General features: G+C 57.4%; 1 protein-coding gene across 1 annotated transcript; it reads right to left on the reverse strand.

Annotated features, from left to right (window-relative positions):
* Nucleotides 1-10,631: 10,631 nt before the first annotated feature.
* Nucleotides 10,632-12,113, reverse strand: LOC124585959 (altered inheritance of mitochondria protein 3-like). The gene is made up of 2 exons (XM_047131407.1): nt 11,697-12,113; nt 10,632-11,051 (listed from the first exon to the last, which is right to left on the reverse strand). Exons 1-2 carry the CDS (start codon nt 12,111-12,113, stop codon nt 10,632-10,634), a joined length of 837 nt encoding a protein of 278 aa, XP_046987363.1.
* Between the last annotated feature and the right edge of the window lie 725 nt (nt 12,114-12,838).

Consider the following 12,838-nt stretch of genomic DNA (forward strand, 5'->3'; position numbering starts at 1 on the left):
TACGGTTCATTCTTTCATTAATCTTATCGTTGGGTTTGTTTTGTAGGGACGTTAACATTCTTCTGGCACATTTTTATTATCATCGGACTCTCTGCTATTTGTGCAGGGAGGTTATACCTGGGTCCATTTCCATTTCCATTTACATTTTAATATTGATAGACGTTTTGTTTTCTTTTTTGTTTCTTGTTGTTTTTCCTTCTTTTTTTTTTTGTTGTTTTTTTTTTTTGTTTTGTTTTTCCCGCTCTCACCACCACCGCCGCATCACGCCTTCCGTTTTCTTGGTTTCTTTTCTGTTCTTCAACTGCTTCAACATCACCGCGCCCCATTTCCACACCACAGCCATCAGCCTCCAAGACGGGCAGGCGCAGTGTGCCATTTCCGGCGCACAAGCACACCCGTACGGTACTCTCCTCGCCCCCACGCCACCAACAACACAGCGACCACGCGGCTTTCAGGCACGGCACGGCACCGCACCGGCGAAATGCGCCGCCCCCGCCCCTCCGCGCATATCCGTCCGTCTCGCCACGTTCACTGACAGCCGCGTCTGCGGCTACACCACGACAACCACAACACAACACCGCTCCCCTCCCTGGCAACTCATTGTTTTTCTCCTCCTCTTTTGCACAAACCACAACGCCGAGCACAGGCGCAAGCCACCCACACCGCGCCCCTCCCCGTCCCGTCTTTGGCCGCCGCTCCTCGTTTCCTCGTTTGCCCCCTCCCATCTCCCGAAATGCCATGCCAGCAGCGTTACGCATGCCCCTCCCCTGTCCACACAACACTACCGCCAAACGAACAGCCTTCCGGGCCACATGCAGGGCACGCCCACCTCCAAACACTGCCAATTCACGGACACACACACACACACACACACACACACACACACTTTCTCGACACCTTTCTGTACGGAGGGTGCGTCATCTCGACCGTGACAGAGTGACGGCAACTATCGACGATCCATTTCCCCCCAACTGGTACAACATGTCCACCAACACCTACATACATCATTCAAGTACACAGACAATAGCATACACACAATGGGAGGGCACACGAACATGGACGGCACGGCACTGTCATACACTCTTCCTCAGAACCATATCAACAAACGTTACGTACATCCGGGAAAGCGAAAGCAAAAGCAAAGGCAAAGCCCAATGCAGCCGTCAAAGGTAACGTTCACCACGGCAGACACTTGCAGCCGCGCCGCCGTTAAACGCATTTCAGTGCGGCTCCAATACGCCTCCGACGCGGGAACGTTCCGTTGCTCTACGAATGCGTTTCTCCCCTTTTTCCCTTCCTCTCTCTTTTGCCCCCCCCCCCCCCCCTCTGTCCTTTCCTCCTTGCACTCTTGCCTCATTCCTCACGTTCTGCCCAGACATTCGACCGATCAAAGTCAACCTTTCGTTACCGTTCTCAGCGCGACGGTGTACAACAGTATGACGGGTGTGCCCAAGACTTCGGTTCAGTTGCGTGACGCCGGTCTATCGCGCCGATCGACAGTTACTCAGGGGGCGACGGATCGGACCACGTCACCGACACACAAAACACTTTCAAACAAACAAATACATACATACCGGATGGACACAGACAAACACGTGTACAGACATTCGCCAAACAAACGACCGCCGCCGCCGCCGTCGTCGTCGTCTAGCGTCGCGCTTACTGTACTGCACTGGACACGCGTGCATCTTGAATGACGACATCGGTGTGCGTGCGTCGTACGCAATCAGTCAGACACGGCTATCAAAAATCAGAGTCGAATGGTACATCATCGTGCGTGTCGCCGTACACGTACATACAGTACAATACAACAACAATGCGTCTTAATGGCACGTTCATTTCAACGTCACTCACACACCTCCACGCTGCAGTTGCGTCGCACCATTGTCAAACTCGGCGTACAGCAAAGGGAATAGTGGGCGGCAAAAACAACCAAACAAAAACATTTCACATTTCACCCTCGCCATGTATGATGTGCAAAAAACAAACCCGCAAACGGCCGTCGTTACGGCGACACAAAAGTCGCCGATCGCACTGTCCCCCCTCGCAGACAGGTAACACACACACACACACACACACACACACACACCCCAACACCAATGGGTCAAAACCACTCCAACGAGGCGTGCCACCATTCCACGCCACGGCGACCAACCTCGTGGCCGTACCCCGCAACACGCTTTGACGCGCCCCCCCCCACCCACAATCAAAATGCACACATACATCACAGCCGTCCACACAAACAACAACAACAATTCCGCCCTTCCCGCAAAAGGCAAGTTGGTGGCCCTGAAAAGGGCCGTTTTGCCGCTCTCGCAACGGAGGAGCCTTCTCCATCCTTCCATTCCAGAGCCACCTCCTTACTTGGAGCTCGTGTACTTGGTCACCGCCTTCGTGCCCTCGCTCACGGCGTGCTTGGCCAGCTCGCCAGGCAGCAACAGCCGCACAGCGGTCTGGATCTCGCGGGACGTGATGGTCGAGCGCTTGTTGTAGTGCGCCAGGCGAGAAGCCTCGGCCGCAATGCGCTCGAAAATGTCGTTCACGAAGCTGTTCATGATGCTCATCGCCTTCGACGAGATGCCCGTGTCAGGGTGCACCTGCTTCAGCACCTTGTAGATGTAGATGGCATAGCTCTCCTTCCTCTTGCGCTTCTTCTTCTTGTCGCCCTTCGAAATGTTCTTCTGCGCCTTGCCAGCCTTCTTGGCGGCCTTCCCGCTAGTTTTGGGCGGCATCTCGAACCAACGTACGGCAGCAGCAACACCAGTAGCAAGCGCTCCGCTCTAGTCAGCGTCTCCCCACACAGTGGCACCCGCCGCCAGCCGCCGCCGCACCTTTACCAGCTCGCCCTGTTGCGGCCGCCGACCAATGGGGCGCGCGCGCAACCGGCCGCCGCACCCGAGCCCATAAAGCACCCCCACCCCTGCGTGCCGGCAGCACACCACAGCAAGCCCTGCGGTGCCTGCCGCCAAGTCGGCCGCACTGCCTCCCCGCTCCGGCGAGGGGCGCCCGTCGTGCCGCGTTGAAGCGGCAACCGACCAAGCGCTGGCCGACCTGCAAGCAGCCATCGCGGCCGAAAGGGCCGCAACGAAGGACGAGCTCGTGGCCGTCCACCGGCAGCTTCAACAGCTGCGGGAGGAGCTGCGGCTTCTCAAGAAGTCGCCGCCTGTGCCAGCTCCCCCCGCCCCTGTGAGGCACCCATTGCGGGTGGATGCCGCCACTCAGACGTCCACCGACCCGCCTCCTGCAGCAATGCAGGCGGCGTGTCGCATGGAAGTGGACGTCGGGACGCCTGCACCGTCTCCCCGCCTGGAGACAGAGGCAGAAGAAGAGCCATCCGACAACGACTTGCCGACCGCTTCTTCGCAAGATGAAGAAGAGGCGGAAACCGAAGGACTGCCCCTCCCGCTCCCCGACGAGCGGAGTGTGCAGCCCTTCCTGAAGAAGATCGTGGCGTCGCTGAAGGACGGGACGTACCCTCACGGGGACAATCCGTACCCCTTCACGCCGGCGCCCGCGAAGCCACCTCTTCCGCACGTACCGTGCGACCTTCGCCACTCGCGTGGCATGTTGCACGAAGCGATAACACGGAAGGAACTCAAACTGCTGAACAGCCACCCCATCTTCACCCCTTCGGACTGGGACCACATCACTGAGGCCACAGCGAAGTGGGTGCGGGAAGAGTTTCGCTCCGGCAGGCGTCAGCCTGCCCCAGAAGATCAAGCAGCAGTCGACTACTTCGCTAGACTAAACTCAGCGAGGTAGCCAGAGGCCAATTCCACCGAGAGGCCACACAGATGACAACAGCGCTGATAAAGGAGGAACAGCAGCCACGCTGCTTAGCCTCCCCCATCTCCAGACAGATGATGTCTGTGATTTTGAGTGTAGTGTAGTGCGCCGGCACGCACTCCGCTGCTCGACTCGCTGCCGCTCGCACCGGTCGTTTTCGTTTCCGTTTCGTGTGCACCGTCGCTAGCCCAATCGCCATGTCCGGACGCGGAAAGGGAGGCAAAGTCAAGGGCAAGTCAAAGTCCCGCTCAAGCAGGGCTGGGCTCCAGTTCCCGGTCGGCAGAATCCACCGCCTCCTGCGCAAGGGAAACTACGCAGAGCGCGTCGGCGCCGGGGCGCCCGTCTACCTCGCCGCCGTCATGGAGTACCTCGCGGCTGAGGTGCTCGAGCTGGCCGGAAACGCGGCCCGCGACAACAAGAAGACGCGCATCATCCCGCGCCACCTGCAGCTTGCCATCCGCAACGACGAGGAGCTCAACAAGCTCCTGTCGGGCGTCACCATCGCACAGGGTGGTGTCCTGCCCAACATCCAGGCCGTCCTGCTGCCAAAGAAGACCGAGAAGAAGGCCTAAAGGAGGCCAGGCAATCGCAGCGCCGCGTGCTCCCCTGCACGCAACGCGCTTTGCCGGCTCGGCTCGGCCCGGCCCACAACAATCGGCCCTTTTCAGGGCCACCACACAAACCTACGTCCAAAGCAAAATTTCAGTCGTCCTCGCCGCACCTTGTTTTGTTTTAACTTTGCACTTTCACAGCACAGCCGCCGCCGGCGCACGTCCGCCATCTTGTCGTCCACACAGCCCGTGTGGCCCAACACACACACATTTTGCACGGTCGCAGTCGCCTTCCAAACGACAACGGCAGCAATAATGACCATTGTTAAAGGGAGGCGTGTCGACACACCGCCCTCCACTCCCGCGCGCCGCAACGGCCGTCGACACGAACGAAACAGCTGATCCGGCCGCCTATGCCCACACGCCTAACACACAGAGCCAAACCACGCAAGCAAATAATCACCGCCTCTCGCACAACAACACACAGCCCGCCATCTCCATCGCGATCGATACAAAGACACACAATAACAAACACAAACGAAGCAGCTCCACTCTCACACACACACACAGCCAGCCACATGACACCTTTCCTTTCCTTCTCCCCTCCCAGCCACATCACGTCGCTCAAACGGAAAGAAACAAACAAACAACACAGCGCACACACGCAGCAACAACAACACAGACTCTTTCGCACTTTTCAACTTCCGAACAGTGTGGTGGCCCTGAAAAGGGCCGTTTTCTAGTCTCTCCCACCCACAAGCACGGCCGCGGGAAGGCCAGCGCCCGCTGCGACGCAGCCTAACCGCCGAAACCGTACAGGGTGCGCCCCTGCCTCTTCAGGGCGTACACCACGTCCATGGCCGTCACAGTCTTGCGCTTGGCGTGCTCAGTGTACGTCACCGCGTCGCGGATCACGTTCTCCAGGAACACCTTCAGCACCCCGCGGGTCTCCTCGTAGATCAGACCAGAGATGCGCTTCACGCCGCCCCTGCGAGCCAGGCGGCGGATGGCGGGCTTCGTGATGCCCTGGATGTTGTCGCGCAACACCTTGCGGTGCCGCTTGGCGCCACCCTTGCCGAGCCCCTTTCCTCCCTTGCCGCGGCCTGTCATCCTTCCTTCCTCGGGCAAAGCAAAACGTGCACAAACAGCAGCTGCAGCGGCTGGCGAGTCGGCTACGGTCTGCGCCCAGCGCGCCCGCCGCCCCCCTATATAGACTCTGGCCCGCCCTCCCCCCACCACGCGCAACCGAGGGCATATAAGCGCAGCACGGAGGCGCGCGGGCCCGTTGTCAAGGCAGCACCGGACGCCGCGCCGCACCTAACCTCCACGCACGCCGCTCCGCTACCGCTATGGCCCGCACAAAGCAAACGGCCCGCAAGTCCACCGGCGGAAAGGCGCCGCGCAAACAGCTCGCCACCAAGGCGGCGAGGAAGAGCGCGCCCGCCACCGGAGGCGTCAAGAAGCCCCACCGCTACAGGCCGGGCACCGTCGCCCTGCGAGAAATCAGGCGCTACCAGAAGAGCACAGAGCTGCTCATCCGCAAGCTGCCATTCCAGCGCCTAGTGCGCGAGATCGCCCAGGACTTCAAGACCGACCTGCGCTTCCAGAGCTCCGCAGTCATGGCCCTGCAGGAGGCCAGCGAGGCCTACCTCGTCGGCCTCTTCGAAGACACCAACCTGTGCGCAATCCACGCCAAGCGCGTCACCATCATGCCCAAGGACATCCAGCTCGCGCGCCGCATCCGCGGCGAGCGCGCCTAAACCGCGCCGCGGCACCGCACCGCACAAACAAAAACGGCCCTTTTCAGGGCCACTAACATCTCTCCGTCGCGAGCAAACTTTGTCGGTCGCCTGCCTCTCGCCCCGCAACCCAAAAACAAAAACCACCACTTCCCGTCCGTCCGCCACACCCGCTCACTCTGCCTGCCTGCTAGCAGCGCGCAACAATCACACATCATCCCTCCCCGGCGCTCAAAGCGCACAATACCCAACGGCCGACGTCACACCGCACGGGTGGCTGGCCGGCCGCCGCTTTCGTTTCGAAAACAAAAAAACCCGCACTCCAACTCCGACGGCCAACGGCCAGGCAGGCGCGCTCGCTCGCTCTACACGCCACCGAAATCCCCCGCCGACTCCTTCCACATCTCAACGTGCCCCCCGTTGCAAAACATAACACACACACAAAGAAACAAAACAAAGACCAGACACGACTCGACAAGACAGACATCCGAGAAGAACGAACGCAGGCAAGCCAACCAACGTATTCAAACAAAACAACGTGACAGAAAACCAACCGTCGGCCGCCGCCACAAACACGGCGACAATCAACCACGACGACAACAACAACAACAACACCGCTTACCGCTACCGCCGCCCACACCCGCCACCGACCCCCGCAATCCAACCACCACGGCACGCAAACAGCATCCCCACGGGCATACAGAAACGCCAGACAGACACCCACACCAGACGCAACACGACAATCAAAACCTTCCCCGACGTGCTTTGATGGCCCTGAGAAGGGCCGTTTTGGGCCGCGCGTCTCTTGCGCGCCACTAGACGACGACGGGGGCTGGGGACGACGGAGTCAAGCGCCAAACCCTTCCTTTCTCCCATCTCTTTCTCCTCTACTCTACTTCTTCTTCTTGGGCGAAGCCTTCGCCTTAGACGGCGTCGTCGCCTTCTTCGGGCGCGGCGCCTTCGGCTTCTTCGTCGGAACCTTGGCGGCCTTCTTCGCCTTCGACGGCGACTTGGCCTTGGCCGGCTTGGCCGCAGCCGCCTTCTTCGCACCCGCGGGAGCGGCCGACGCCGCAGACGCCTTCTTGGCGGCGCCCGCCTTCCGACCGGTCGCCGCCTTCACGCCACCAGCCTTCTTTGCGCCGGCCGCACGGGCGCCCTTCTTCTCCTTGCTGGCCGGAGCGGCGCGCTTCTTCTTGGCACCGCCAGCACGAGCCTTGCCGCCCTCGGCCGCCCCCCCGCCGCCGGCGCCGGCAAGCTTGAACGAGCCGGACGCGCCCTTCCCCTTCGTCTGCACCAGCTCGCCCGCCACGACGGCCGACTTGAGGTACTTCTTGATAAACGGCGCCAGCTTCTCCGCGTCCAGCTTGTAGTGCGCGGCTATGTACTTCTTGATCGCCTGCAGCGACGACCCGCCGCGCTCCTTCAGACTCTTGATGGCGGCCGTCACCATCTCAGAGGTGCGCGGGTGCGCAGGCTTGGCGCGCGGCTTCTTCGCAGACGACGCAGACTTGGCCTTCTTCGTAGTGCCGGTGGCGGCGGGTGCCGCAGCAGTCTCGTTCGTAGCCGCCTGATCTGCCATTTCGACGACGCGCGTAACACACAGCGAGAGCGAGCGGGACGGCAGGCACGCAAGCACAGCACAGCAGCGGAGCAGAGAATCACTTTTTTTTTTTTTTTTTTTTTTTTTTTTTTTTTTTTTTTTTTTTTACCTGTGTGGTGTCGTTGCCGAAGTGCTACCGCCTTTGGCGGCTGGACTTCCAAGGGTGAGAGGTAGGTTTGTACATCTTTATTGTTATCTTTTGTAGGACTTTGGGCTCACAGGGGTCCTTTTTGCCCTACATACCTTTGCTTCACTTTTCATTGTGTTGTGAGGGCCCTGGGGACCTTGACTTTATGCCATGGTTCAGGTTGGGTGGTTGCGATTCCTTCGAGTTGTCTCGTTGATACCCTTAAGTCGTCTATTTTGTTGATGAGACGCTGGACGTGTAGTTGGATTACTTGATCTATTGTTGAGACTTGCAGTTCATCATGTAAAGATATAATTCGGGACCACCTGGGCGCTTTGAGAATGATTCTTAGACACCGGTTTTGTAGTCGTTGTAGTTTGCGGATGTTGGTGGTGGATGTGATTCCCCACGTAGCGCAGCCATATAGCATCATCGGGAGTATTGTCGCGCGGTAGATGCGTAGCTTCGTAGCTACGTTTAGGTCAGTGCTTGCTAAGAAGGGGTATAGTCCATGGATGGCGCGAATGATTTTGAGGCTTTTGTCGTTGATGTGGGCTGAGAATGTGAGTTTATGGTCCAGGGTGACCCCTAAATATTTCGTCGTGGTGGACCATTCGATGGCGTGGTCATTGATCTGGAGGCGGCGGTGAAGAATCGGTCTCCGTCGAGTGAAAAGTATGGCCTTTGTCTTGAGTGCGTTGATAGTGATTTTATTATCAGTTGCCCACAAAAGGAGGATATCGATCTGGTGTTGCAAGCGGGTGATGGCTGTATCTAATGAACGGCTGCTGGTAAGGAGAGCCGTATCATCAGCGAACTGTGCTAGCATGATGTTCGGCAGTTTGGGCATGTCATTTACGTAGATGGTGAACAGGATGGGAGAGAGTACCGATCCTTGCGGTATACCGTCGGAGAGATGTTTGGTGTCTGAGTGTTGGTCGGCCTGTTGGACGTAAAAACGGCGGTCGGTCAGGAAGCTGTCGATAATCTTGATGTAACAGTTGGGGATGTCGGTGGTGTTCCGGAGTTTACTTATGAGCTTCTCTCGCCACACCTTGTCAAATGCTTGTTGAACATCCAGGAAAATGGCTGCTGTGTAGTGGTTTAGATTGATTTGGTTTGTGAGGTGTTCCGAGATCCGGAGCAGCTGGATTTCGGCGGAAAGTTTGGGTTGAAAGGCAAATTGGTCTGGTCGAATGACGTCATTTTCCAAGAGGGGCGGCTTGATGCGGGCCAAGATGACACGTTCAAACGTTTTGCCCATCGTGGAAAGGAGACTGATTGGTCGGTGGTGCGCAGGCTGAAGTGGGTCCTTACCCGGTTTCGGGATGGGTATGATCTTGGCCAGTTTCCATTGTGGTGGGAAATGTTCCTTCAGCAGGCATTCGTTGAGTATTCTCGTTAATAGCACTAGTGGTTTCCGTGGGAGATGCTTCAGATGGTCGTTCGAAATTCCGTCAGGTCCGGGGGCAGATGTGGAGTGTAATTTCCTGAGTATGCGGCGAATTTCTCCTGGAGACGTCAGTTCTGGCCGGTCTCCGCTGGGGTGTTGTCTTATGTGGTGTGCCTCTGCCCGAGTGCGCGCGTCCTCTTCCTCATCGTTCTCAAAGTCTGCAAAATTCAGGCGTGATTGCGTTTCGTAAGTTTCCGCGAAAAGTTCGGCCTTTTGGAGGTTGTCAAAGATTAGGTTGGTGCCATCCGTGAGCGCCGTTTTTGGTGGCTTGGGTTTCTTGATATTACGGATGAGTGCCCATTCATCGCGCGATAGGTGTTGGATTTGTGCCATCCGGTCCTCCCATAGTTCGGCGCGCCATTCCTTGCAACGCCACGTGAGTTCTCTGGAGAGCTGGTGCATTTCTCGTCTATATGCTGGGTTGCGAGTTTGTTGCCATTTTTTACGGGCTCGATTCTTCAAATATTTCAAGTCTTGCAGTGCCGGCGGCAGTGGGTCGCGATATGGTGTCGAGAAGAGTAACTTCGTGGAGGCCTGGTGAGCGGCCTTCTTGATTTTCGAAGTCAGACGAGTGATGGCGTCGTCGAGTTGCTCCGGTGTTTCTAATGGCTCCGTGGGGCGCACATTGTTGTTTAGCCACCTGGCGTAGGATATCCAGTCTGTGGAGACTTTCGTTTTCGGTGGCAATATTGGAAGAGCTCCAGACAGTGTTCCGAGAACAGGTTGGTGGTCAGAAGTCAAGTCATTGATCGTCTGGAGTGACAGATCGGGATTCATGTTTTTGATTATGGCCACATCTAGGACATCCGGCTGATGGCGTGGAACAGTAGGCAGGTAAGTCGGTTCTTCAGGACCTTGTGTGAATGCTTGGAGCCGAATTTCAAGTTCGTAGAGACGGGTGCCTTTGGCGTTCGTCTGCCGCGAGTTCCATGCTACATGCTTCGCATTAAGATCCCCACAAAGGAGGACTCTGTCGTATCGATCAAAGATGGAGATAAAGTCTTCATCTGTGAAGGCTGCGCCAGGGCTCAAGTAGGCTGCGACGAACGTGAGCTTCCCGTGTATGGTGGCGATCGTGACTGCTGTGGCTTCCAGACTCGTCATGTCAGGCAAGGTTTCGAGAGAGTGAGTGAGGGAAGATCGCAGGTAGATTGCTGTACCTCCACCGCGCCGATTGTGGCGGTCAGTGCGGTATCCCACCATGTTGCGAATGTTGAAGGTTTGGGTGGGTCGCAGATGCGTTTCGGACAATAGTAGCACATCAATTTTGTGGTGTTCGACGAAGTCGGTGAGTTCTACTTTCTTGGGAGCGACGCCGTTGGCGTTAAAAAAGCAGAATGTAAGGTTTCTGTGTTGATGCCGCTCTTGATCCATGTTAGTCGGTGAAAAAGGCCATGATTCCTTCCAGTAGAGTGAGTAGTTTGGATAACAGATCCGGTGCGTCGTTGAATTTGCGAGCTGTATCTGCTAAGATGGCAAAGACGTTCTTCGTTTTTAGTAAGTTGATGATGGAGCCCATGTTAGATAGCGCGGCGATGATATCGGACAGTCCGAGGGCGTTGTCCGTGGATCGTTGCTGCTGTTGTTGCTGGCGAAGATCGTGCAGTCGTTGGCGCGCCGTGTTTTTCGGTCGAGTTGGTTGTTGCTGGGTTGGTGTTTGAAATAACGACGATGCTGCCTTCCAGGGTGTTCGGAGAGATGGGAAGTCCTTCGGAGTCGCCGCAAACGACGGCTGTGGTGGTTGTTGGGGCTCCTTGGATGGTGGAGGTCGCAGTTGGTAGGCGTGTATCGCCTTCTGAAATTCAGGGCAACCACGCCAAGTCCCAGGGTGGCCTTCTTGGCGACAGTTTGCGCAGATGGGTGGTTCTGTTCGTGGCTTGGTACAATCCTTTGCGTGGTGGTGGCCGCCACAGCGTACACACCTGACCGGCATCTGACAGTACCGGCCAGTGTGGTTGAATTTGAGGCATTTCTTGCACTGGGCAGGCCCATCAAGTGGCTTGTAGTCTTCCACCTTAATTCTGGTATGGAAGAGGTATTGTACGTCGTAGATGGTGCGGCTTTTCTGTCCATGTGGCAGAGATACACAGTAAGCCGACTGTGGAATCAGTTTCTTGGAGGTCAGGTCTCGTTTCTTGAACTGGTGTACGTTCGTGACTGTGAATTGCATGTGGCGAAGTTCGGCGGCGAGTTCGTCTTCGGTAATTTCCTCTGGGATATTCTTGAGGACCACTTGGAGTTCTCTGTCTTCTGCTGCTTGGTGGGTGAAATAGGGCATGTTGATGGAATGGAGGTAGTCCAGTGCTGCTCGTTGGTCTGCCAGCGTTTCAAAGTGGTATTTGATCTGATTATTTTTGTAGATCGCCTTGAGTGGTCCGCTGATCTTCTGCTTTAATTGAGCGTTTAGTTCCAGGTATTTTCCAGTGTAGTTGATTGTCACAGGTGGTATTCTCGGTTTCGGCGGCGGCGGAGCTGTGGCGTCCTGAGTATTTGTGTCGTTAGGCTGAGGCTGGTGTTGGTCTTCCATTGCTGGGTCCTGTTGCTGTAGTGGTGCGTAGTAGTTGGTGGTGGGTACAGCTCGTTGTTCCGTCTGCATGGGGGTATTTTCTTCGGCTTTCCTGCGTTTGGTGCCTTTCCGGCGGCGTCTGACTTCCTGGAATGGTGCATCAGAGTCGCTGGATTCGTCCTGATAGTCCATGGCATTGTGTTGTTCCGTCGGATTGTGACTCTTCGTTCGGCAGTCGTCAGAAGATGAGTTGGCACTAGTGGTTGGGCCGTCCTGCTCCCGCCGTCTTGCGAGTTCCTTTGCTCGTGCGTCGCGGTCGCGGCGGAGTTGTTCCAGTTTCTCTTGAATCATCGCAGTGCATAAGTCTTCAGGCGTGGGGGCCGGTGGGGCGGGGTGTCGCGGTCGAGCGCCCTGAGTGGTCCTGCTCGCGAGTTCTACCTCAGCCCTGTGTGTCTGTTCTGGCCTAGAGGAACGCGGGCTTGCCACCCGCGGGTGGGGCCCTGGCTCCTCGTCGTCCCCTACTCTATTCATCCTACAAGTGCGGCTAGTCCGCACTATCTTGCCTACACTCTATGTCGGTCCTATAACACGACAAATTGCTTAGTACTCGCTAAGAAGCAAGTGAATCGCAGAGTTTTGTAGCTCTCGATAGCGGCGAGTCGCACAAGGCTTCCACACGCACTACGATCGCTAAGGGACTCCAACCCTTTCTTGCAGAGAATCACAAGGGCCCAGCCAGTGTCGCGGGCGGGCGCGGACGGCCGAGAGAGCGGCCGCCACTCTGCGCGCCGCCGCGCCGCGCCTCCCGCGCTTGCTACCGCCCAACGTCCGACAGCCTGTGCGGAGCAGCCCCAAACCTGCGCCACAACCGCCCGCGCCTTTCAAACCACCGAGGATGGGGCTACACACAGCCACACCACAGTCGCCAACCAGTCGCCACGGCAGCGCCGCAAACCACGGCCAAACTGCAGCTACCGCGCGCTACAGCCTGGGTCGGCCCGCCGAGAATCGCCGCCCCCGCCCAAATGCCGCCCCCACAGCCCCAGCCGACGACCCGCCACAATGGCCAAACCTTC

The sequence above is a fragment of the Schistocerca americana genome, unplaced genomic scaffold (assembly GCF_021461395.2).
Source record: "Schistocerca americana isolate TAMUIC-IGC-003095 unplaced genomic scaffold, iqSchAmer2.1 HiC_scaffold_52, whole genome shotgun sequence".
Classification (NCBI taxonomy): Eukaryota; Metazoa; Arthropoda; class Insecta; order Orthoptera; family Acrididae; genus Schistocerca; species Schistocerca americana.

Excerpts from the sequence above, each read along its gene's own strand:
- LOC124585959 (XM_047131407.1), bottom strand. The coding sequence starts at position 12,113 with ATGATTCAAGAGAAACTGGAACAACTCCGCCGCGACCGCGACGCACGA. Across the intron at positions 11,052-11,696 it reads CGAAACCGAGAATACCACCT|AAGGCGATACACGCCTACCA; the intron begins GTGACAATCAAC and ends CCTGAATTTCAG.